The sequence below is a fragment of the Cryptomeria japonica genome, chromosome 8 (assembly GCF_030272615.1).
Source record: "Cryptomeria japonica chromosome 8, Sugi_1.0, whole genome shotgun sequence".
NCBI classification, from domain to species: domain Eukaryota; kingdom Viridiplantae; phylum Streptophyta; class Pinopsida; order Cupressales; family Cupressaceae; genus Cryptomeria; species Cryptomeria japonica.
In genome coordinates, this window is record NC_081412.1 from 36,147,756 (window position 1) to 36,173,731 (window position 25,976).

The following is a 25,976-nucleotide window of genomic DNA, read 5'->3' on the forward strand; positions in this document are numbered from 1 at the left end:
GAAGTTATGTCAAAGTGTTTTGGCAGTGACATTGGGGTTAAGAAGGATGCCCTTTATCTCCCACGCTTTTTGGGCTATACATTGATAAGTTGGAGGCATGGTTAACCAAGACATATGAGGAAAGTATTCACTTGGCATGTTATGTGGTGAAACTACTTTTATATGTTGATGATCTTATCCTAATTTCAAAATCGGAACATAGGCTAAGAGAACATTTGAAGGCATTAGAACACTTTTATGAGGAAGTTGGGATGCAAGTGAACATCTCCAAGATCAAAATCATGATTTTTTCATTAAAAAGAAAGTATAAGCAAATTACCTTTCTCTTTGAAGGCAATCCACTAGAAATAGTGAAAATATACAAGTATCTTGGGATTGACTTCCACTATAAGTTCGATTGGGAGACTTGTAGAACAAAAAGGATACAGAGAGGTTGGAAAGCTTCACACTTGCTTCAAAATAGCTATAGAAACGCTGAACTTTGGGATTGGAAAACCAAAAAAACCCTTTTTGGTTTTCTAGTCACACCAGTGATCCTTTATGGTTGCGAGGTGTAGGCATCATATCAAACTGTAGCTAGAGACAAATAGAAAGAACCTAGAAACATCTTATGACGAGTAATCTCAAAGTTAAATCCACAGTCCCTTATGAAATTCTTCTAGCTGAAGCAAGAACTTTCCCATTGAAATTGCCACCAGTAATATACTTGATAAGTTATTTAAAGAAGGTTGAAACCATGGATAACCAACGTTGGCCTAAAATGGTGGTGGATGAGAAGCTTGACCGTAGGAAGAAAATGTGGCAAAAGTAAAACAACAATTGGATGAACAAGTGAGACATTGATTTGTATGAATGTCCTAATACCAATGGTGAAATAAAAAGTCACGTGATAAATTTTTTTTGGACTGCCATGTAGACAAATTTGATTGGGCGGAAAAAACATATCACAACAAAGAGTTTAACCAGCAAAGGACAATGATGAAAAATCATATCCAGGGACAACTATCAAATGAATAGCGGGGTTTTTAGTTGCATAACTGAGGATAGGGTCACATCATCTTAGATGTGAGATCGGTAGGTGGAAAATACCCAAAGAAATTTGGGAAGAAAGAGTTTGTACATTTTGCAACAACGAGACAGTGGAAACGAAATGACACTTCATAATTGAATGCTCTGCTATTCGTACCCAATACAAAAATAACTTAAACGTTGATAACATGCACCACATGCACCATTTATTTGAGAAAGACAAAATTAACTAGAAAACCAGAATTCTAAAAAAAAAAAAGTCCAAAATAAATTAGAAGTGTTCATCTCAGTCCTATATCTTTCATTCATTTCCAACAGACGTTACTAAAATCTTTTGTAAGAAAGATATTTATTTTTTGGTGACAGTTCTGCTGACAGACAGGGAAATTTGCCTAAACTTTAGAGAACGCCAAACGCTTCACACTCACGTGAGCGTTGAAATAGAAATGAATAATATATTTTCGCGGTGCATTCTCGACCTCATTTTGACGAGGTATATTACCATTGAAAAAAGACACAGTACTAGCAGCAGTGGGAGACCTTGTTCAGGTAGTTTACAGAATTGGGTCTACACTGAACATTTCATTTCTATTTTGCTAATATGGTTTCAATTCATATTCAATGTTAAACGATCATGTTATATGTACGCAGACACAGTTCTTAAGATACTGGATTAATAATAAAAATTACAGGGTATGTTGTTTTCAGTTGATTTGGGCGATCGGGATTAAAGTTGTGAAGCTAGCTAGCTATAGACTCTGAACGCATCAGTTAAATTATTTGTTTACATATTTAAGTTATCAATGAAGTGTGTTGAAATAACATGCCTTACTGAATGAAATGGATTTCTGTTTGTTGCGGGGTGTTTTTTAACAAGTTTAGGAGGATCGCTATGGTAATTAGTGAATTCCACATGCGATTTCTTTGAGAAGGAGAGAACAAACAATTTAAGAGGATTTTGATCCATATCAGTGGCAAGGAGAATCAGCCTTGAAGGAGAGGTAAACTTGTTCTCAATTTCAGTGCTTCTTGGAGGTTGAACAACTGTAAAATTTGTGCCCCCGAAAATGTGATTTAAATGGTTTTATGTATTTATGGAGCTGCATTAATTAGTTTGGAAGTTTTTTTTATGGGTAAATTTTTCTTTGAACAATTTTTTGTAGCTTTATTTCATTATTCTGATTTGAACATTTGGGGATTTAGGTTTTATGTTATGATTACAAATGACTGTAATACTATATAACGTCACTGTGTAGAGGGTAGGTTGAGAGGAAATGTGCTTTTTTCCGTTTGAATTACACCATTCATAGCCTTCCTTACTTCTAGCTATTTTTCTGGGTGGGTTCATCTTCATCTATAAATTTCGATTTGTAATTTGGGCGTAGTTCATTGAATCCAACATCCCTAACTTATTGATTTTTGTTTTCAAACTTCAGATCTTTAATGTGGTTGACACAAATTTTCAATTGCTCCCGGGTAAATTTTGTTTAAAAACCCACTGACTTGGGCAATGTGATTGATCCATCATCGCCAGTCGCTATATTTTTCTTTTCTTTTCAAGTTGTAGAACTTCATTGTTTTTGATAACACAAGCTTTCAACTTATGCTTGGTTGTAATTTTGTTTAAAGATCCTCTTTCTCGCCTCCCAAGACCTGGGGCTATGAAGAAGAAAAGAAGAAAGAAATAATTTTTTACGTGGCTGGTTTTAATTTTGTTTAAAGATCCTCTTTTTTGCCTCCCAAGACCTGGGGCTATGAATAAGAAAAGAAGAAAGAAAGAATTTTAACGTCCACGAGGCTAAAAATAGCCTATGTAGAAACTAGAAACTATTGGAGTTGACGATTGCCTTTTCTTGTATTTGCATGGCAGGATCAGTATTCTAATAAGTTATTAGCTGTTTTGCATATTATTGTTGGAACGGAGAGTCCTCAGCTCAAGCTGTATCTGGGCAAATAGATGGAGTTGATGAAAACGAAATTTCTACCTGTATTTTTGTTTCTATTCTATCAACATTTACAACCTGATGGTTTGCAGAAATTTTGAAAACCCAAATTAAGCAGGATGATATGTGTAGTTGTAACATAATGTTCCAATTGCTATTTTTTTTTGACTCCTGCAATGATATCTTGTATTTACATGGCAGGAACAAATTCATGCTTTTTAAATGATCTGCTGGTTATCATCTTATTGCTGGAATATTGAATCCTGACATTTGGGAAAAACAGACGAGAGTTGATATACTCCACGCCTGGGCATCTAGATTTGCATACGGTGGAATTTGATGGTCATAATGCTTGACAAAGAGGTGTCTCGATAAAATATCTTCAGCAGAATTTGAAAACTTGAATGTTAGGCAATTATTTGAATTTAGGATGAATAGAACGTTGCTTAATGAAGGAGGTGTCAGTATGTCTGTGGTATCAGAGGGAGTGGTACTGGCCGCTGGATCAAATGAAAGTCTGTGTGGAAAAGTAGAAGGCCCTGGGGGCCCAGAAGTGGCAATTTTGTTTGTGGGTGTTTGTCTGCTTCTGGGTGTAGCCTCTAGGCAACTTCTCAGGGGCACCAGAATTCCTTACACAGGTGCTCTGCTTCTACTGGGAATCGGGCTTGGAGCTCTAGGTGCAGTGAATCTTCTTTATCTATTAAACTATTCTTCAAAAATTTAATTTTTTGTTGCCAACTCTGTTCTTCATTTTATGTTTTCTCAATTTGTGCCAAGAAGCTTGCGTCACGTCATTTCTATAGTTCCTTTTTTATTTCAAGGTGCCAAAAAATGTTCTTGTTTTGGCCTCTTTATTTTCTATGTAGATTTCTTAATTACTGGTTCTTATGTTTGTACGCACAGAATATGGGACACACAGTGGACTGGGAAAACTTGGTACTAGCATCCGTGTGTGTGAGTGTCTTCTCTTTAATTTGGAGTCTGGTGTTTTGAGCTAAAGTAGTTTGTTGTTGATGCAGTGTCCAGGATTGCCAACCAAAATTGCCAACCAAAATTGGTATGACCACTGTGAGACTGTAATCTGCAATATTATCTTGCCTCAGTTATCTTCTGCTCCCTCCATATAATTGATCAAGAAACCTGCAATGCCAGCTTATACAATGCAGAAAACAGAATAATTAATAAGAATCTAAGATCCAAGAGCAGAAGATGGAAACAAAAACTGCACATATCCATAATTATATCACAATAAAAGCATAATATTACATGATTTTATTCTGGAGATGAAGACATTTAAGAACAGAGGTGAAATACTATCATGGTTTACATAGTTTGCTTTACATAGTTGGCAATCCACTGATTCCTTTTTATCTACGATCAACTGTTCAAAACTTCTACCAAGTGAAATCCTTCATAACTGCCTCATGTCCCAATATTTGGCCCTGCATCATTCTTCCCTTGCAAATTTCTCTTAACCTCCATATTCAAAGTCTTTAGACCTCTTTGTACACCTCCTTGTACAGAGTCACCTTATAAATTTCTTTCTTTCTCCATTGATTGAATCATACACGTCTGTTGCTGTATTTTTTTGACACCCCTGCATCCAGTTGCTGTTCATCCATAACAACAATGATAATCCTCCTATGTTGTAATTTCACTATTTTATTTGGCCTACTCATTCAACATATACTGGTACTGGTTCAGTTTGGTGAACAAAACCATTTGTATGTGGTATTATCTGTTTTATCATCATAGGAATAATTTCTAATCCTAATTCCAGGTTCTTGTCAATTCTTTTACCGAAAAAGAAAAATTCTCCTTCCAAGAGTTATCAAGTTTATTGAAAATTTGATTAAAATTTATAAAATCAGCACAAATGCTCACCTCATTGGCATTACCTACATAGCTCCACCAAATGCATGCTCTTCCACTTCCATCATTGGATTGCCCATTTCAAATTTGGCTTTCGCTTCCACTTCCTTTCTGCAATTATCTACTTTTTGAACGTTGGAGGTTGGTTTTGACTGTAGTCTTACTAATTGTCAAGTACTTGACAGATTTTTTTTGACCTGAGTTTTTTCGAAGTAAACTTGTGACTTGCCAGTGCCAAGTTTTTGCTGAGTTGCAGCTGAGTACTCAGAAAGTTTGTGGGATATACTTGACCCATGAAAAAAACAAAGTTTGGATGTGTAAAAATTGCAGAAAAAATGTGATTTTCACACTCAAGAAATGCATGTTGTTTTGCTTTGAAAAGCCCTACGCACCTAAGGGGAAAGATAACACCAGCAGTTTAGCATTCTTGTGCAAATTGGAGGGAAAATACTGAATACATGGTGTTTTGCCTTATTAAAAATTATGAAAGGCATGCACCATGAAGGCTTCTATGCTCTAAAAGGCCTTCATTTGGCCTTGGTGGTAGGGGATCCACCCCTTGATCCTACTCTATACCACGACAGGGAATGTGTGAGGGGCATTGCCATTGGATCCCGCTGGGGATGCTGCCCTTTGACTCTACTAGGGGTTCTACCCCCAAATACCCAGTAGATTGATTTTGTTAAAGAAATTTAAGCGATTTTTTAACTTGTCGAGCTTTTCTTGAGTTCAGCCAGGTCATTAAGTTTTTGGTTTGCCAAGTCCGAGCAGTGAACTATGTTTTCAAGCTTCAACTGTTTGTGATTAGCAGTAATACTTGTTGTCATTTTATGACATCCTTGGTCCATCAGTAAGAACCGATCAGAGATACAATCCATGGACCAGCACTACCCTAGTTGATCAAGGAAAAAGCAGAAGAATCATGAAGTGTGAAGTGTTGCCTTGTCCGGAGGAAGTTCCTCCCTTGGCCTTTTCTTCCTTCCCTGGAACCCCGGAACCCCGAGTTTCCGAGGTTCTTTCCCTTTTCCTTCCCCGGAACTTCAGAACCCCGAGGTTCCGGAGTTCCTTCCCTTTGCTTCCTCTCCTTCTTTCCCTTTCTCTTCTCCTCTCTGGAACCCCATGGTTCTGAAGTTCCTTTCTTTTCTTCTTCTCTTCCTCGGAACCCCGGAACCCCGAGGCTCCAAAGTTCCTTTGCCTAGTTCCGCCTTTTCCTTTTCTTCCTTCTAGTTCCTCGGAACTCCGAAACCCCGAGGTTCCGAAGTTCCCTCCTAGCCTTTCTTCCTTCTTTTCTCTGGAACTCCGTGGTGCAGGAGCCCCTGACATGAAGACAACTTGGAGGATACCATGGAAGCATGACAAGGAGGTGTATGGGTCTAATAGACTCAATTTTTGATGTTTTAAAGCCAATTATGGCATTTCATTGTAATGATCCTAATGTAATGGTTAATTGTCCTAATGGGCCTAATAGGACCATAGGACCAAATATGGGATTTCAAGGTTATAGGATTGGGCATGGTCTTAAGAGTGTTTAAACCTCTTGAATAAAGAATTTTAATCCTTTAAGAGTCATTAGCTTTGGGTAGAAGTCAATAGAGGGTGTTTAATATGAGTTTTTAATTCAAATATTTGAACATCAACGACTAGTGCCATTTTGGTGGGAAATGACAAAATAGGCTTGTTAATCATTTGTAATGAAAAATAACTACATGGTCCGGTTGGTGTAGTTGTTGGAGGTCTATTTAAAGCCCTGAGAGGCATTTGTATGGGGGAGAAAAGGAGAGAGCACAAGAAAGTACAAATTGTACGAACTGCAACTCAATAGCAATAAAACTCATTTATTTTTCTGCAAATCTATGGTCTCATGTTTTCATTGCACTAAAGTAGTTTGCTATTGGTTTTGTAATGAAGTGAGGACAATGTCTATGCATCTTTTCATGTTTGTAATCTGCTGAGGGTTCAATAAACTTGGAATCACACTTTGCACTGTACTTTCCTAAGTCTGCAGTCTTTCATTTACTGTTTTGTTGGCTTCCTTTTGAAACAATGATCCAAGCATAGATGTAAGACTCTGATTCCTATGGATTGGATCATCCCTAACTTGTATCATACGTACCTAACAATTTAATGACAGGAAGGAGTGAAAGTTTGGTGTACACCGTGGAGGATTAACTGAAAATGCACGGTTTTGGTGCCATAGTTATAGCAGTAGCAGATCGGCCTTATGGAGGGGATATTTTTATGTTTGAAACAGTAAGGGTATGTTGAGGACATGGTGAATCAACCTTCATTGGATTCTGGAAGTGTGTTTTGATGATTTTTTGAGAAAGCCCTAGGTTTAAGGGTGTTTTAGTGAGGGTTTTGGGGTTAGGGCATATAGAAGCCTTACTTGGCCATAAAACTTGGAAAATCCTTGGTTTGGGAACATAACCAAAGACTGTACGGAAGTGTACTTACTGGAGATGAGTTTAGGAAGTACTTCATTTGCAAATGTGGCCTAATTAGCCTACCAAGTACAGAGGACGGTGAGTTTTTGGGATTGTTGGTCCAAAGTAACAGTACCTAAGTTTTGGATATGTTATTGTTGGTTGAAAAGGGTATCCTGATATGTGATTTGTTTGCCTGGTGTTTTGCAACTTTTGGGAGATATTCCCCTAAAACAGTGTTTGCAGGGCTAGAAGGAGCCTTGGCCTAGTTGAAGGCTAATACTTGACTTGTCTTGACAAATGGAGTCTTGATGTCTTATGAACCTTAGGCACATGTTGTTTGGGAGTGTTTAATTGGTGTAGAGGCAGAGGATCTACTTGGCTTAGTGGAGGACAAGGTTTGAGCCTCTTAGAGGCATTAGATGCATTGGAAACACTTTAGAGGCTTAGAGTGTGGGGTTTGGGTCCTAACCATATATTTATCTGCAAATTTGCAATTTCCCTCTTTGCCTCTGCATCACTCCGGAACCCCAAGGTTTCGAAGTTCTCTTCCTTTGCTTCCCTTTCTTGTCCTCGGAACTCCAGAACCTCGAGGTTCCAAAGTTCCTTCCCTCCTTGCCTTTTCTCTCTAGTTCCCTCGGAACTCCGGAACCCCGAGGTTTTGAAGTTCCTTCCTTAGCCTTTTTTTTAGTTCTCCGGAACTCCGGAACCCCGAGGTTCCGAAGTTCCCTGCTGCGTCTCTTTCCTCTTCCTCGGAACTCCGAAACCCCGAGGTTCTGAAGTTCTTTCCTTGTCTTCCCCACTTCAGGAATCCGAGTTTCCGAAGTCCTCAGACTTCTTTCCGACTGGCGACACTTCTAGATGACGTGATCGACACTTAAGGCTTTAAATGCTCCGACAATTTTGGTGACTTATGCACCTTCTTTTGTGGAGCCACATGGGTGCATTAAATGTTTTTGGTAGGATTTCCATCAAGGGAGGTACGGGGCCATGCTTGGTGACTTGTGTCATGTCTTCATACTCTGACTTTGGAGGGTCAGTCAATCCACCCTTCTCAGAATTGCCTTTTGTGGGTATGGCTAGGTTGCTTGCATGTACAAGTCAAGTGCATGCACTTCCCTGCACTCACAGACTGACATACAGGGGTCATGATCACTCTTGTAACCTTTTTTTTATATAAAGGCTGTTAAGCCTTATTGTAAAGGGTTCTCTCCCTGTTGGCTTGAGCTATCCTATGCTCTCCCACTTCTCTTGTATTATTTTGTATTTTGCAATTGTAAGTTGGCCATTGGCCTTATAATAAATTGAAATCACCATTCTTGCCTTCTTTCAACTTATGTATGCTGTGTATGTTTTTTTACCTTCATCATAGGTGTATGTTTTGTGGTTCTTCTCTCATATATGCTGTGTTAAATTTATTTCTGAGTTTGACTTGTGGGAAATCTTCTCCCCTCTTGACATTCAGCGAATTCTAACCTCCATACATGCATTGGGGTCACTCATACAACTGAAGTTTGTGCATCTCTTGGGTGTTTCAGTTAATTCTTTGTGCCAATTCGGTAGGGAGAGGAACAATCTCTTCTTGGTACATCACCTCCTTTTATTTCAAACAATTCTCTCTTCCCTTTACCTTTGCAAGTTGTTAGGATAGGCTTAGGAGTAAGTTTTGAAGTGTTGAGTTGGTTCAACACCTGCACCTGGATTGAGAAGTAAGCCGACCTTCTCCGGAGATTCAACCCCTTGCGCAAGGTCCCACACTTCGGGGTTGTTTCCATATTTCACAAGGTTGTTGAGTTGATAGCTCAGCAAGGGTGCGAGCTTTTGTGATAAGAATACTCTAATATAGTAGACTACCCTTGTCTCTATTGGAAATTTTCATTTTCCTCATCCTTGTCTTTGTTTCTCTCATATTTTATCTTTTTTCTCAATCTCACCCCTAGTCTTAGTCTTCAAGGTAGTGCGCTCTTCTTCTATTACCATCTTTTCACTTTGTACAGTTCCGTGCAGGCCTCTAATGGCACACCCTTGCCTGGCTAAAATGTCATATCCATGCATGCTTAACCATCACAAATATCTCTACTATTTCATCTTGAGGCGAGTTGTGTACTTTGCATGCATTTTCTTAGTTACATTCATTTTCAGCCATGCTTCTTGCATGCACATCCTCTTTCTTCCTCATCTCTATTGGTGTATTTCTTCTTCTACTCCTATATCTCCATTCATGCATTCTATTGTATGATTTTTCTGGAGGCTATGCTTGTGAATCACATCTTTCGGTTAAATCTCGTTGTCTTTCATGTGATTTTTTATGAATTCTATTCTCAATAGACACTCTATTGTTTCCTTGTCTTCCATATTGGACAATTGGCATGCAATATCTTTACATTCTCCCTCGTTTCAACACCAGCGCATAGCTGTTTTACTGCCACTATTGCTGTTTTGCCGTCTCCTTGTCTTCCATATCAATTGGGGTGCAATATCTTTACATTCTCCCTCTTTTTGACACCAACATATTGCTGTTTTACTGTCACTATTACTCTCTCCTCTTCTTTTTGTTCTGTGTTTAATCCTTCTAACTGTTGCCTTATTTGATCTTGTTCTCACCTACACCTTATTTTCTGTCCCAATGCATCCAACCTTTCTCCCAATGTCTCCCATTTAGTTAGTGTGCCAGACTCTGCCATTGATTGGACTATGTGTAATAGTTCACATCAGGCTTCATGAACAAGATACCTCTATGAGCCATTTCTACTATGACATTTTTCTCACATTCAATTCTCTTTTCAGTTTGGCCTCCTCAAGCCAGTATGTGCAATTTTGTGCACAACAAAGCTTCTTTGAGCTTACAACGACTTTACAGGTTGCTTTCACACTCTGGCCGTATTGATTTTCAGAGGCAGAAAATATGGTTCCACATCAGTTGTTTACTAGTTTATGTTGGTATGGTACTTATAGAAGAAGAAAAACTTCATTTGGGAATGTTCCATTTTAAAAGGATGATGTCATCTTGATTTACAGGGTCAAAGATAAATCCAAACTTGATTTTGTATATCTTCTTACCTGCTCTTCTTTTTGAGAGCTCCTTTGCCATGGAACTTCATCAGATCAAGGTATGATTCTCTTCTTATCACTGCATTTTTATCTTCTTTTTGTTAGGTTAAAACCTGTTGGAAATCTACATGCAGTAAAGAGGCACACTGCCTTTCTTGATTTTCATCTGAATTCATTCTCATATTTAAAATAATTTCAAAGGACCTTTTTAATTTATAAAAACTTTGGGTGAGAATATGGCAATTTTCTGCTGTTATTATTCTTTGCAGATTTAATTTCTTGCAAATATTCTATGCATTTTTTTACGTCAAATTCAAACTCTAACCAATAATGGTAGTATTCATACAGAAATAAGTCACAAGGAAACTTTAGTATAGGGAGGACCACATCCCCTTTCTCATACCAGCATCTTTTGGTGACTATAATCTATGTGTGAATGGCTTTACCTTCATTCATTTACTTGCGTCTCTGATTATAATTGTGTCTCGCTCCAGTATCAGTATCCATAGCCCCTCATTTAAAGTTGGCTATGACAAAAAGTCAAGGGCTTGGTTGTTCAATTGGATATTGTTACTTAATTATTTCTTTGATGCACCTTGACCTTTTACATCTTTTCTGTGAAGTATTTACTGTTAATGTTAGGTAGCTATGGCCGGATTCCTTCAGGCCGACATAGCTGATATAAATGTCTAAGTGGCCTTAGACATTTATATGAACCAATTTATCAAACATATGATGCCGACTTTGCATATTTATAATTGCAAATTAAATAAAAGGTTTTGTCAATGAAATATAACTATTTGTTAAACCCGCCACCCTTGGTGAAAGTCATGTTAGTTATAATAAAACCGATCCTTGATAAGAGACGTGTTGGTTGATATTGAGCCGACTCTTGGAGTAGACGTGTTGCTTGGAGTCACCCACGTATGGGTATATATAGATCGACTCCCTCTCTCCACAAGGCATCGAATTACATATCAAGCAGATCGAATTATCTAAAGCAGTCCGCATAAACCTTCAGCAGATCGGATCCTCATTTACAGCAGTTTGAAGTATAAGATACACAGCTCTCCTCCACACTACATTCAGACTTAGGCGAATTCATTATCTCCATCAAGGAGATCAATATATATATATATAGTAAATTAGCACTATTATTGCAGATCATCCTTGTTGGTGGCCTCATAACTGGCTGTGTATTAGCCATATTGTATTCACTTACTTAAATACATATAAGAGATATATAGCTGGGTTTTTCTCCCTCATGTTGGAGGGTTTTCCCAGGGTACATGGTGTGCAATTTTGTTTGAATTATCTTCTATCTGATTTCTCCTAATCTGATCATAAACTTAACATTTACATCTCTTGTATGAAGTATTTGCTAGAGGATGTGTATTTAAAACATTTCAGAAAACACAACTCCCAGAATTTTTGAAAATGGGGATATATCACACGTCTGTATGTCTTGCAATCAAGTAGAAAAGACACTTAACTAATTATTCTTGACCAATCTAAATTTGACATTTGAGACTGACAGTCAAACACAAGCAGTACTAAAAAATGTCAAATTGAAAAAAGAAATGCCTTAGATTAAATAGAATAATCATTCATTAATATAATCGGAACAAGATGTCCAGTTAATCAATGACTAAACAATAGATCAAAAGGTCATGCATCTTACAACTAACAAGCTATAACTGTTATGAATTAGGCTTTATGCTCTGAAAAGTAAATTAGCCAAGGTCAAGCTTGTCAATGTACATCAATAGCCAGATTGAGATTAGTGGGATGGAGGGTCTGCTGATGATATTGGTGGCTGTTTAAGTAGAATATTCTTTCTTTGAAGAATGTAGAAGAGCTAGTTTCTGATCGACAAAGAATATAAAAAGTAGAATCCAATAAAGCATCTTTAGGATTTACATTCAAATCTTTAGTGCCGCACAATGAATATCCATTTGTTTATCAAAGAATACTGGGTTCTACTAACCAACATTTTTTACATTTTTATCTATTTTTAGAATTCAATCTGTAATGTTTCATCGATTGACACATACCATGTCGTTCCAGTTTATTTGAAGAGCTTGTCACTTGTGAAAAAAGAAAAATATCAATTTTCTCGAAGTCATTAGTTCTTGACAGCTTGTAAATTCTATGATCCCATTTTACAGGCCATGGCACCAGATTTTTATCAGTTGTACACATGTTCCAAAGGCATCCTCAGAAGAAAATTAGAAAAATTAGGTGCAGATGTGTGAGGGCATTGTGGCATATGAAAATACAGTTACTTTCCTCCTATGGAATCCTATTTGTCCTTTTAGGGTGCTACCAGTCCTGTTGTGATGACAGATAAAACCTTCATCATAATGCGTTGCAGTTAGATCATACATCAAACAATATTGTTCCTCAACTTCATTTGCAAAACTGTCCTCACCAATGACCCGAATTATAGTATGCATTAACATTACTGCAGTAAGATGTCAATAATTGTCTATGTCATAGTGTATGCACCCTCATAATATCTTTAGCACAATTTAAATTAAAAGTGACTTTTACTATTTTATAATATCCATGTCTCCCAAAGCACCATTAAAAGTCAATTTATAAAATATCGTAAAGTCACTTATTACATTACTTTGTAAAATAACATTATAGAATCATTTTATCATATTAAATAATGTAAAGTTAAATATTTAATTTAACTTCATTATTCAAACATTATTTAATATAATATCTATAAAACTCTAGTTGCCATTGTTGATATGTGGTGACTGATCATGCAAGTACTATACACTTGTTATGTATCCTCGTCAGGGTTCAGGGCCGGGGCGGGCCTTGAGTGGGGGTTTGGGGGCAGCAGCAGTGACACATATTTTGCTTGTTATAAGCGACTGGAATGTAAAAAAAGGCAATGTAATAGTGTTGTATTGATTTACTGGATAATAAGAAAAGATTGGACGAATGTGTCCAGTGGATGTAGCCCATTTTGGGTGAACCACGTTAAATCTCTGTGTTATCTGTGTTATGCATTTTTCTTCATCTTTTGTGTTTGTATCTGCATATAATTGTTTATTTGTATTTGCTCCGGATCTGTCTAAACCCTAACTGCCATGATGGTATCAAATTTTGCAAAAACTAACTATCTAGAAATAGTCATGATACCCATTGATCATCCCGTGACTTACTATAAATAGTAAGTATGAACAAAAATGACCAGAAAGAGCTTTGGAAGATATACACAAAACTTACTAACTAAAAATGTTGCATGTTGAAGTTGGGAGGAGACTAAACTATGACTAGCTGTAGTAAATAGCGGTTACTATAAATAGTAATTGCTAATAATAGTAAGTCATCCCAGACTTCCAACCGACCAAATGGTGTCAAAACCGATATTCACAAAAATAGAAAGTCTTGGACAGGTTGTCCAAAATCACTCCAAAAAGTGTTGTCCAACTCCAATAACTGCTCTGAACCTATTGGCGGTAATGCAACCCCTCGCTGAACTGATTGATACCAACCGAGAATAATAATATCAATCTCACTGCAAAGGACCCTGAAAATGGGGATATTATAGTCTACCCTTTCCAAAGATTGCTTGCTCTTAAGCAATTTGCATTTGCATACCAAACCAACTACTATCTGCACATGTATGCCAGTTTGAATACTAGGATTGTAAATGATGTTCAATTTACATTCAATATGGCAGAAATTAAGAAAGGGAGTGATTCCGAGAAGCTAGTTTTCTATTCAGCCCTCTCTAGTCAAGTCACCTCCAGTTCCAACACATGGGTGATGAGTGATTGACAGTGGAGCATCTCGAGACATCACTGGATTTCGTGAGCACCTAGATACACTCGTGGAAAATTCAAATGAACAAGTGACAATTGGTGATGACTCAAATTTTCCAGTTATGGGAATTGGTGATGTTCAATTTACATTCAATATGCAAGTTATATTCTATTAAAATAATCTTGTTGTATATATTATAGCCTTAATGTATAAATCTGACTATCTTCTTGTTTGTGGCAGGTGAGAGGAGCATTTCATATTTTCTATGTCCTATCTCACGAATGCCACTCAATATAAGTATATAACAAATGGGGTACGGTCAAGAAATGCCTTGATCGGTCATGACCGATCAAGACATTACTTGATTGTGCCTCTTTGTTTATACTAAACAAATGCCTGTTCAACGTTAATACCAATCGGTGTGAAAGTATTATAACAACCGATGTCCATCGGTGTTCGCACAATGCTAACAGCCGATAGTTATCGGCATGTTAGCCTTAACAACCGATGACTATCGGTGTAGGCTTAACACCCGATAACTATCGGTAACCTTTATTATAATGCCACCTGATATATCATATGCAACCCGATATTAATCGGTGTTTTGATTAATCATTTATTTATCATTATTTATGTTAATCGATATAAATTTAAATACAAGATTTATTAATTGATGAACATAAACAAAATACATAGTATGATTATCAATGAATAGGTTATTTATATGCAAATGTAGAATGGCTATCAAAGAGGAATTAATTGCTTGAAGGTTTTATCATAGTTATCGATATGATAAATGATTGAATGAAAGACTTCATTTATCTCTCATTCAATCATTTATCTTACCGAAGCTATCATGCATTAACAAGGATCCCATATCAATCTCAAAGATATTGCTTTGCCAACCTGCTGTGCCACCCTGTCATCAACCTGTAGCAACCTGGGAAGTACTCCATCCATTATGCAAATCCCTGGATCCCAAGTTATCACAATCTCACACCAACGAAAAGTGGAGGGATAGATATCTCTAACCATGCCACCAATGTCGAATGTTTGTCTAACTCTAAATGAGCTCCCATAGATGTGGAAAAAGATCATCCTAAGTGCATAACTAGTCAAGATAGAACAAAACAACATCTACCCAATTGAGAACCTCATTCCAAATGAAGCAACAAGTACCTCCAAGGACAAAGGATGATGGGAGCTCATCAATATGCCACCCTCCTATTACGAAAACATAATTGGTAAAAAATAATTGTTGTATTAACAATGAGCAAATACGCTCAATAAAAAGATTTACAAAATGTACAAAACAAGTTTCTAAAAAGAAACTGTGAATAAGATCAGAAATATCTTATTAGAAATATTTACATAATATTACATAATTGAACATTAAATAAATAATAATAAAGTATTATTCTAATACCCTCTCTTAATGCTCAATCTATCAACTACACCAATAGACGCCCTGAATTTTACAAACTTATCTGGACTGAGGGGCTTGGTGAGAATATCTGCTGGCTGCTCCGCTATAGGAACATACAACAACTGAATGGATCCGTCTTCAACCAACTGTTGAATGTAATGACAATGAAGCTCTACATGTTTGGTTCTTTCACGGAAGATTGGATTCTTGGCAAGTTTGAGAACTCCCTGATTGTCAGAGAACAAGGGAGTCAGACCTGCTTGAGATATTTGCATATCCACAAGCATCCGACGAAGCCAAACTGCCTCACAAGCTACCTTAATTGCTCCCCGATATTCTGCTTCTGTCGAGGAGAGACCCACTGCCTGCTGCTTCTTACTAGTCCAAGTGACTGCATCGGATCCCAAACTCCACATATCTAGAGGTTGACTTCCTGTCATCAACCGAACCTGCCCAAGTTGAATCTGTGAACCCACCGAGTCTAGGATCATGACTCCTAGTGTAAAGATGTCCATAATCAAAGGTGCCTTTCACATAACGCAACACACACGTTGTTGCTACCCAATGATCAGCCTTGGGGGCTGTCATTTAGTGTGAAATGTAGCTCACTGCAAAACTGAGATCAGGTCTAGTAGCAGTAAGATAGATGAGATTGCCCACTAGTTGCCTGAATTGTGGTTCATCTACAGGAGGAGAATCAGATTTTGCTGACAACTTCAAGCTAGTCTCCATAGGTGTGGAAGCAGATTTGCAATCCTGCATTCGAAACCTGTCAAGCAAGTTCCTGGCATACTTAGATTGAGAAATAAAAATGCTACCATCTGTTTGCCAAACCTCAACACCCAAACAATAATGGAGAAGCCCCAAATTTGTCATATCAAAATCTTGGCATAGATCTTGTTTTATTTCTGCAATCAAATGTGCTGAACTGCTAGTAATGATTAAGTCATCCACATAGACAACAAGAAAGAGAATATCATCATCAAAGTGTTTGATATGCATATTACTGTTAGAAGGGCAACGCTGAAAACCATGAGCAACCAAGTACTAATTAATCTTAATGTACCACGCTCGAGGTGCTTGTTTAAGTCCATAGAGTGCTTTAACGAGTCTACATACTGTTAATTTTGTAACATCGGTCATGCCATTTCATTCCGATATATTAATCTGTTTGCATATTAACATATACACTAATAAATTAAACCGTTAGTATATACGTTAATGAGTAATAAATAAAACAAGATTAAGTTATTACATTTAACCAACGGTCATACCGTTCTTGCTATCGGGTTGATTAGCAATTCTTAACAATTGCTCTCCTTCCGATCGGGTAAATTGATGGTAGTTAATGTGCTGTGGTGAAGAGGTACGTAGGGAAGAGATGTGTCTTCCCACGTGGGAAGACATATCTCTTCACTACGTAACCCCTCATCCACTTATATAACTAGCATACATTGAGAAGGATACATACACCGAAATCGATAAGTGTAGTGCATCTTTCAAATCACACTTTAGCAGATAAAATACAACCTTAAGATCATATCTGATATTGCAGATCGTATTTTGCAGATAGTGCCATATAAACATATTGCATATCGTGGCACACTCATATAGCAGATCGTGAAATATATAATAAGCACAGAATCTACTTACAGTAGCTTATAACATTGGGTGAATTCTAAGGTCACACAGTAGATTGGTGACATATACTACAAGCAGTTTGAATTATTCAAATCTGATCAAAACTTAACATGGTATCAAAGCGAAGGAAGATCATATTAAAATTTTGTAACGATCTCATAGACTTTCACCCGGTTCTTACTAGATCACATTCCTATAGTCCTAATGGCAACCAGAGTTAGGTTTGAAGACCGATTAGATGGAGCATCAAATTTTGTATCTTGGAAATTCAGGATCATGCTTCTTTTGAAAGAAAATAAAATTGACTCCCATGTCAAAAGTGAAATTCTTGAACCCTTTGATGATACAGAGAAAATTCAGTGGAGCAAGGACAATGAGAAGGCTCTTAAGATAATTGTGGATTCAGTGAGAGACCACATTGTGCCAGTGATCTCTAAATATGAGACGACCTTTCAGATGTTCAAAGCACTAGCTGACATTTATGAAATCAACAACACTAGCATGGTTCTCACCCTAAAGAATCAACTACACCATATAAAGATGAATAAAGGAGAAACAGTTACATCCTATTTCTTGAGGATCACTGAGCTTAGGGATCAACTATCCACTATTGGACATCTAGTAGACAACAAAGAACTTGCTATGATGGCCCTAAAATGGACTTCCTACCTCATGGGAATCGTTCATTCAAGGACTCGATGCTCGTTCTAAATTTCCTAAGTTTGATAGATTGAAAACCGATTGAATTCAAGAGGAATCTCGGCTTGTCACAAGAGGAATAAAACAAAACAATGGTAATGAAGACATTCAAGTTCTAAACTCTAATTCCCACAAGAAAGGAAAGAAGAAGAACTTTAAGAGAAAGAGGGACATCAACTCAAATGGAAAGAGGTCTTCAAAGAAGAAGAGAGACATCTCTGAAGTACAATGTTTCAGATGTTACCAATATGGGCACTATGCAATGAAGTGCCCCGACAGGATCAAGCAACAAGCTTCAATGGCAGAAATTAAGAAAGGGAGTGATTCTGAGAAGCTAGTTTTCTATTCAACCCTCTCTAGTCAAGTCACCTCCAGTTCCAACAAATGGGTAATGGGTGATTGACAGTGGAGCATCTCGACACATCACTCGATTTCGTGAGCACCTAGATACACTCATGGAAAATTCAAATGAAGAAGTGACAATTGGTGATGACTCAAATTTTCCAGTTATGGGAATAGGAACCTGCAATATCAACCTAAAATCAGGCATATCCCTACAGCTGACTGAAGTTCTATTTGTACCTGGTATAGAGAGAAACCTTGTCTCAGTTTCTGCACTTGAAGATAAGGGTTACAGATTAATCTTTATGGAAGGAAAGGTACTTGCTTGGCCAAAGAACTCCACCATCAAGAAAGCCCACACCATTGGAGTAAGACAGGGGAGCCTCTACAGACTTTGCACCACTCCACCTCTAGCCTTGATTCATGAGACTCCAGATTCGAATGAATTTTGGCACAGAAGATTAGGGCACCTTCATTTCCATGCCCTACCTAAGACAAAGAAGATGGTGATTGGCTTACCCAAGCTAAGTCATAATTCTGAAGGAGCCTGCAAAGGGTGTGCCTTGGGAAAGAATACTAAAGGGTCTTTTAATTCTAGCAACAATAAATCCAAAAATGTATTAGAATTAGTTCATTCTGATTTATGTGGACCCATGTTTGTACCCTCCTTAGGGGGATTTTTATATTATGTAATATTTGTAGATGATTATTCTAGGAAGACCTAGATATATTTTCTGAGGTACAAAGAGTCTGAAGAAATCCTTTCTAAATTTAAGGAATTCAAAGCTCTTGCAGAAAATATGATAGGTAAGAAAATCATAACCTTAAGAATAGACAATGGGGGGGAATACACTTCTAATATGTTGAAAGATTATTGTATAAATGCTGAGATTAAGAGGGAGTTAACTATACCTTATAACCCACAACAAAATGGGGTAGCTGAAAGAAAGAATAGGACTATAGTAGAAGCTGCTAGGGCTATGTTGTTTGACCAAAATATAGAAACCTCATTTTGGGCTGAAGCATCTAGGACAACTGTGCACATTCAAAATAGATGTCCTCATTCTCTTCTTGATAATAAAACCCCTGAAGAAGCCTTTACTGGTAACAAACCTGACATAAATCGTCTCCGGATCTTTGGGTGTCCAATCTATATTCATATACACTAATAAATTAAACCGTTAGTATATACGTTAATGAGTAATAAATAAAACAAGATTAAGTTATTACATTTAACCAACGGTCATACCATTCTTGCTATCGGGTTGATTAGCGATTCTTAACAATTGCTCTCCTTCCGATCGGGTAAATTGATGGTAGTTAACGTGCTGTGGTGAAGAGGTACGTAGGGAAGAGATGTGTCTTCCCACGTGGGAAGACATATCTCTTCACTACGTAAGCCCTCATCCACTTATATAACTAGTATACATTGAGAAGGATGCATACACCAAAATTGATAAGTGTAGTGCATCTTTCAAATCACACTTTAGCAGATAAAATACAACCTTCAGATCATATCTAATATTGCAGATAGTGCCATATAAACATATTGCATATCATGGCACACTCATATAGCAGATCGTGAAATATATAATAAGCACAAAATCTACTTACAGTAGCTTATAACATTGGGTGAATTCTAAGGTCACACAGTAGATTGGTGACATATACTACAAGCAGTTTGAATTATTCAAATCTGATAAAAACTTAACACATACTTCATGTTCTTTGTCAGCAACCTTGAAAACTAGGGCTGCATCACGTAGACTTCTTCTTGCAATCCACCGTTGAAGAAGACACTCTTAACATCTATTTGATGGACTTTCCATCGAAACTGAGTCGCAATAGCGAGAAGAAGACGAATGGTACACATCTAGGCAGTAGGAGCAAATGTCTCCTCATAATCTATGCCCCCCGCTGCGTGAATCCTCAAGCAACTAATCTGGCCTTGTATTTATCTAAGGTACCATTTGCTTGATACTTGACCTTATAGACCCATTTGCAGCTAATGGGTTTCTTCCCTGGAGGAAGATCAGAGAGAACCTAGGTGTTGTTCTTCAGAAGGCTTTTGTTATTTTGCATCCATTGCTTGTTCCCACTCTGGAATCCCTTTTGCTTTGGTATAAGTCTGAGGCTCATAAATGCTATGAATGTTGGCTATGAGAGCAAAGTTAATTGTATTTTGCTGCTTGCCCTTATTTCTGGAAGATCTACCCTCAATGAGCTCATCAAGACGAAGATCACTGATGGTCTTAGCCCACCACTTAGGCTGGAGAGTAGATGTGCCAACATCAGATGGAAGAGGAAGAACTGGAACTGGAGGTGGAAGAGGATTTGGAACAGGTGGAAGATTAGCATCATCTGGAGGAAATTCAGGTAGTGCATCATCAAATATAGAATCTGCATCATCCCTCCCACTAAGTGAACCAAATGGACGACGGACAACTAAATCAGAAGCCTTCAAAGGCTAATCCTCAGAATTTTTCTCAGACGAGGAAAGTTGAAATGGACCTCGATCTTCATCAAAGACAACGTCGCGACTGAAGATGAGACGATTAGTGTCTACATCAATCAACCGGTAGGCCTTATGGTTGTCACTGTAACCTATGAACATGAGCTTCTGACTCTTGGAATCCAACTTAGAGCGCTTGGCATCTGGAATCCTAACATATGCAAGAGAGCCAAAAACTTTCAAATGGCTGATCTTGGGTTTGCGACCAGTCCAGGCTTCCTCAAGAGTCTTCCCTTTAACAACATGAGTGGGAGACCTTTTAAGGAGATAGACTGCAGTAAACATTGCTTTTGCCCAATACTTCTTAGGAACATTTTTGTGTTCCAACATAGACCTAGCCATTTCTGTAACGGTGCGGTTACGACGTTCTACAAGGTCGTTCTGCTGAGGGGTGTATGGTGTGGTTAACTGATGTTTTATGCCATGTGTATCACAAAAAGTGGAGAAAGCAGTAGAACAAAACTCCCCCCATTATCAGACCTAAGAGTAATAATAGAACAACCAAACTCTTTTTCTACCAAGGCCTTAAATTTCTGAAATACAGGAAACACATCTGATTTCTATCTAAGAAAGTACACCCACATCTTACGACTGTAATCATCAACAAAAAGTAAGAAATACTTGCACCCAGTAATGAAAGTCATATTCATTGGACCACATACATCAGCGTGGACCAACTGCAGTACCTTAGAGGCTTGCCATGAGTCACCATCCTTGAACGGTGTCCTGTGCTGTTTTCCAGCCTGAGAAGCTTCACAAACTTGTTGATACTGAGTTTGAATTTCAGGTAGGCCATGTACTAAATCTTCCCGAACAAGCTGAGCAAGATAATGAATGTTCAGGTGACCATATCGCTGATGCCATAGACGGAAGATAGAGGAGGATTTTGCTACGAAGGCATGCTCAAGAGAATCACCTGTATCCACAAGTCTATAAAGACCATGATCCTCAATACCAATAGCAACTGTAGTGCATGTCGCACGATCAACAATAGAACACTTATGTGCACTGAAGATGACATCAAGCTGAGGAGAATGCTGCATAATCTGACTCACAGAGAAAAGGTTTAGTTCCATGCCAGGAACGTAGTACACATTGAGGAATATGAGATTCCTCCCACCAAATTGTATCTGAACGTTGCCCTTGCTGACAACTGTATACTCCTCACCTCCAAAAATAATTGAATCAGTATAGGGAGAGAATTCTGTAAACCAATCACGTCGGTGAGTGAAATGACGAGAAGCACCAGAATCAATATACCAAGTAGAAGATTTCACATGGTCTGCAAGTCTTTTAGCCATGAAGGTGTAAAAGGTAGACTCTTTTTGCTCTGTGTGCTCAGTGATATTGGCTTTAGGCTGAGACCCTCCCTGCTTCCGTTGTTCGGAAGCTATCCGATTGCGATAATCCGTAATCAGATGGCCATATTTGTGACAATAATTGCATTGAACCTTCTTTTCCGAGCCATCCTGTGACTGACTAGAGCCTTGTGACTGAGAGAACTGAGATGATTGAAATTTGCCTTTATCGCCATAGACGGAAGATAGAGGAGGGTTTTGCTGCGAAGGCATGCTCAAGAGAATCACCTGTATCCACAAGTCTATAAAGACCATGATCCTCAATATCAATAGCAACTGTAGTGCGTGTCGCACGATCAACAATAGAACACTTATGTGCACTGAAGATGACATCAAGCTGAGGAGAATGCTGCATAATCTGACTCACAAAGAAAAGGTTCAGTTCCATGCCAGGAACGCAGTACACATTGAGGAATATGAGATTCCTCCCACCAGATTGTATTTGAACGTTGCCCTTGCTAACAACTGTATGCTCCTCACCTCCTCCAAAAATAACTGAATCAGTATAGGGAGAGAATTCTGTAAACCAATCACGCCGGTGAGTGAAATGACGAGAAGCACCAAAATCAATATACCAAGCAGAAGATTTCACATGGTCTGTAGGTCTTTTAGCCATGAAGGTGTAAAAGGCAGACTCTTTCTGCTTTGTGTGCTCAGCGATATTGGCTTTAGGCTGAGACCCTCCCTGCTTCCGTTGTTCGGAAGCTATCCGATTGCGATAATCCTTAATCAGATGGCCATATTTGTGACAATAATTGCATTGAACTTTCTTTTTCGAGCCTTCCTATGACTAAGAGAACTGAGATTACTAAAATTTGCCTTTATCCTTTTGAAAGGACTTGGCTGCAAAGGCTTGCTCAGAGGAGGATGAAGGGGCACCGCTACCAAACTGTTTTTTCTAGCGATCTTGCTGCAAAAGTTTGGTGCATAACTTTGGAAATTTGAGATCAAAATTCATAGACGTAATGTTGAGAGTCTCTATGAAGTGCTCGTAGGATTTTGGTAGACTTTTGAGGGTTATGACTACCATATCCTCTTCCTGCATTTTCCGACCAATAGCATTGAGCTGATCTTGAATGTCCTTAATCTTCGTGAGATGCTCCTGTAAGGACATGCGTTCATCCATCATGATGGAGAACAACTGGTTCTTCAAGAAGAACGCTCGACTTTTGTCGGATGTCTCATGCAACTCCTTTAGATGCTTCTAGATGCTTCCAAATTTCTGAGGCTGATTGACCAAAAGGAATTTGAGGTAGTTGGTCATCTGTGACAGAGAGCTTGAGAAGCATGACAACTTCCCTATTGCGGTCAATAAATTTGTCTTGATCGGCTGCGGCTGCAGAAGGACGAGATTCTTTTCCCAAGACAAGATCATCTAGGCTGCGATATTTGAAGATTGTCAGCATGTGTTGCTTCTAGGTGTTATAATTTTTGCCGTTGAATCGCTGACTGCCTTCCAACATCAAGTTGGTCAATGACGCCATCTTGCACGTTTCCCAATGCACAAAAAACGAAAATCAAAGAGGTGATAGAACGAAATACAAAGCACAAATCCCAATGCAAAAAATAGAGGCAAATACAGGTACAGACTTAAAAGAATAGATGAAGTATGATTGGCACAAATTTTGAGATTTTTTTCTAGCTAACCTAGAAAAATCCGAAGACAACCCATAAATCTTTGTGAAAAACCCAAAAAGAATCTGAAATCAAAATTGAAATCCGCTGGCACCAAATTTGAAGCACGGAAAACGATGCACTCACAAAATTCTAAAAACAATCCAGTTGAGCTCTCAAAAAAACCCACCAAGAATCTGCAATCAGAATTTTTTTTTGACTCGATCTGAAGGGTAAAAACCCTAGTCGAAAATGCAAGTTTCCGTCCAAAAATGACAAAATAAATTGCTGGCGGGAAATAATCGCATCGTGCAGAGCAAAGAAGTCGTGTAGAAAAAAATGAGAGCAGAGAAAGACACGATTTAATGAAAAAATCGCAGAAAAACTGCCCAAAAATCCGATGCGGGTTGTAAAAGAGCACAAAAAATCGCGAAATATGCAGAGAAGAGTCACATATGATAGAAAACAAATGTCAGAAGAAGGACGTGATCTTGCACAAAATCTGCTCACAAAAAAAACGCAAAAAATTATTCTCGAAAATCTGTGATTAAAAATGTTTTTCAAAACTTTGAAAAATTTCTCGAAAGAAATCTTTAGAAAAAAGAATTTTTACCTATGTGCTTTGATACCATATTACGGAAACATAATTGGTAAAAAATGATTGTTGTATTAACAATGAACAAATACACACAATAAAAAGATTTACAAAATGTACAAAACAAGTTGTTTCTAAAAAGAAACTGCGAATAAAATCAGAAAGATCTTATTAGAAATTTTTACATAATATTACATCATTGAGCATTAAATAAATAATAAAGTATTATTCTAATACCTCCAACAAGGAAAGGTTGATACAAACCTCTCCAACCCCACCAATGAGCTGCGGTCCCCAAAAGACAATCTGAAATCTCTTTGGTCAGCAGAACAAAATAATTGTCTAATACCAACCCAATGAAATAGGGTCAAAATTATTTTCTTTATGCATACCTCATTCCCTGAAAAGGAATCAGCTCCATACTCCGATAATGCATAATGAGGGAATATTGTATCGATTGCCTCTCTAAGAGTGTCCACATGCTCAGACATTCCTAAATCAATAATGCTACCATCCATGTACACCCTTTCATAGGCTGGTCCAAAAAAAGTAAGCTCTACCATGTGAGCTTCTAGAAGAGATAACCCCTCAAACTCCCCAGGAATGTCCAAGGGCTCAACCAAATCTAAATCACTTATGTCTCCGTTTACATGTGTGGTATAACACTAGTGGCTGGTCCACCAGGGCTATCTCTTCTATATCAACACTAGTGGCTGACCATCTCATCTGGACCAACATAAGCATCAACACTCACATAAGATGTGGAGTCATCATCGGTGGTTGATTGGAAAACATCTTTATATGTGCTATCAATATGCCCATCATATGCACTAGTGTGATCAACCTTGTAGGATAGCTCTACCTCCAAGCTTCCTACCAAGAAACTTGTGCAATCATTACTTGAAATAACATCTTTTCCATGACTAAAAGTTGCACTTCAAGTGAAGATTGCTCCTCAGATGTTACTGCAATAGATGACTGATTTTCTAATTTGGCAGCCTCTGTGACGACGTCTCCTTCAATCTTCATGTACTCGTCATCTATAGCTTGAATAGGTGACTCCCATATGTCCTTGTCTTTATAGGGCTGAAGTGAACTTGTGGTTTTATTTTCTGTAGAGCTTAGAGTCCAATCTTCCATGCATGTTGACTGATTTTTATCTTCTCCAAGATCACTTGTTAGCTTGTTGATGTGTCTTTTATACCCGATCAAACACAGAATAAAGTACCCAAAGGTACCTTATCCTCCCTTGATCAAAGCTTCCTCAAATGCTGAAGATTTCGCCTAAGGATCAATCAAGGCAACTCCAAGGTTCTGGTATGTAGGTTCTCTACATGTGGATAAGCACCAGTGTTCGTTGTGTTTGCCGTTTCATCAAGGGGCCTTTTGTACTTTCTATGGAAGCTGGTTCTTGCAACTACTTGACCAATGAGGAACTGGATTTTCCTAAAACTAACCGATGTTTCAAAAAAAGACAAAATATAAGGGATTAGAGAGGACTATGCTAAACTAAGCCTATGAATGACTAAATGGAGGGCAATCTTAGTGAAACTCTACCAATCTCAGTATTGCCATAGAACAACAACTCTACTGGAATTGGTGCGATCTTCTAAGGGAATTCAAAGATTTTCAAATCATTCATGAACATAGATACCATCAATAGGGTGCATATCAACACTCATGTA

The 25,976-nt window shown here is 38.0% G+C and overlaps 1 protein-coding gene across 5 annotated transcripts in view; it reads left to right on the forward strand.

Annotated features, from left to right (window-relative positions):
• Positions 1–1,387: 1,387 nt before the first annotated feature.
• The window catches only part of LOC131064569 (sodium/hydrogen exchanger 8), a 252,279-nt gene continuing 227,690 nt past the window's right edge, over positions 1,388–25,976 (forward strand). Inside the window, exons 1-5 of one of the 5 annotated variants that reach the window (XM_057998748.2) lie at positions 1,388–1,578; positions 1,912–2,030; positions 3,174–3,649; positions 3,876–3,926; positions 10,286–10,377. In XM_057998748.2, the coding sequence (XP_057854731.1) occupies positions 3,403–3,649; positions 3,876–3,926; positions 10,286–10,377 (390 nt within the window). In that variant the 5' untranslated portion in view covers positions 1,388–1,578; positions 1,912–2,030; positions 3,174–3,402. The other 4 variants (XM_057998749.2, XM_057998751.2, XM_057998752.2 and 1 more) reach the window with 4 other exon arrangements.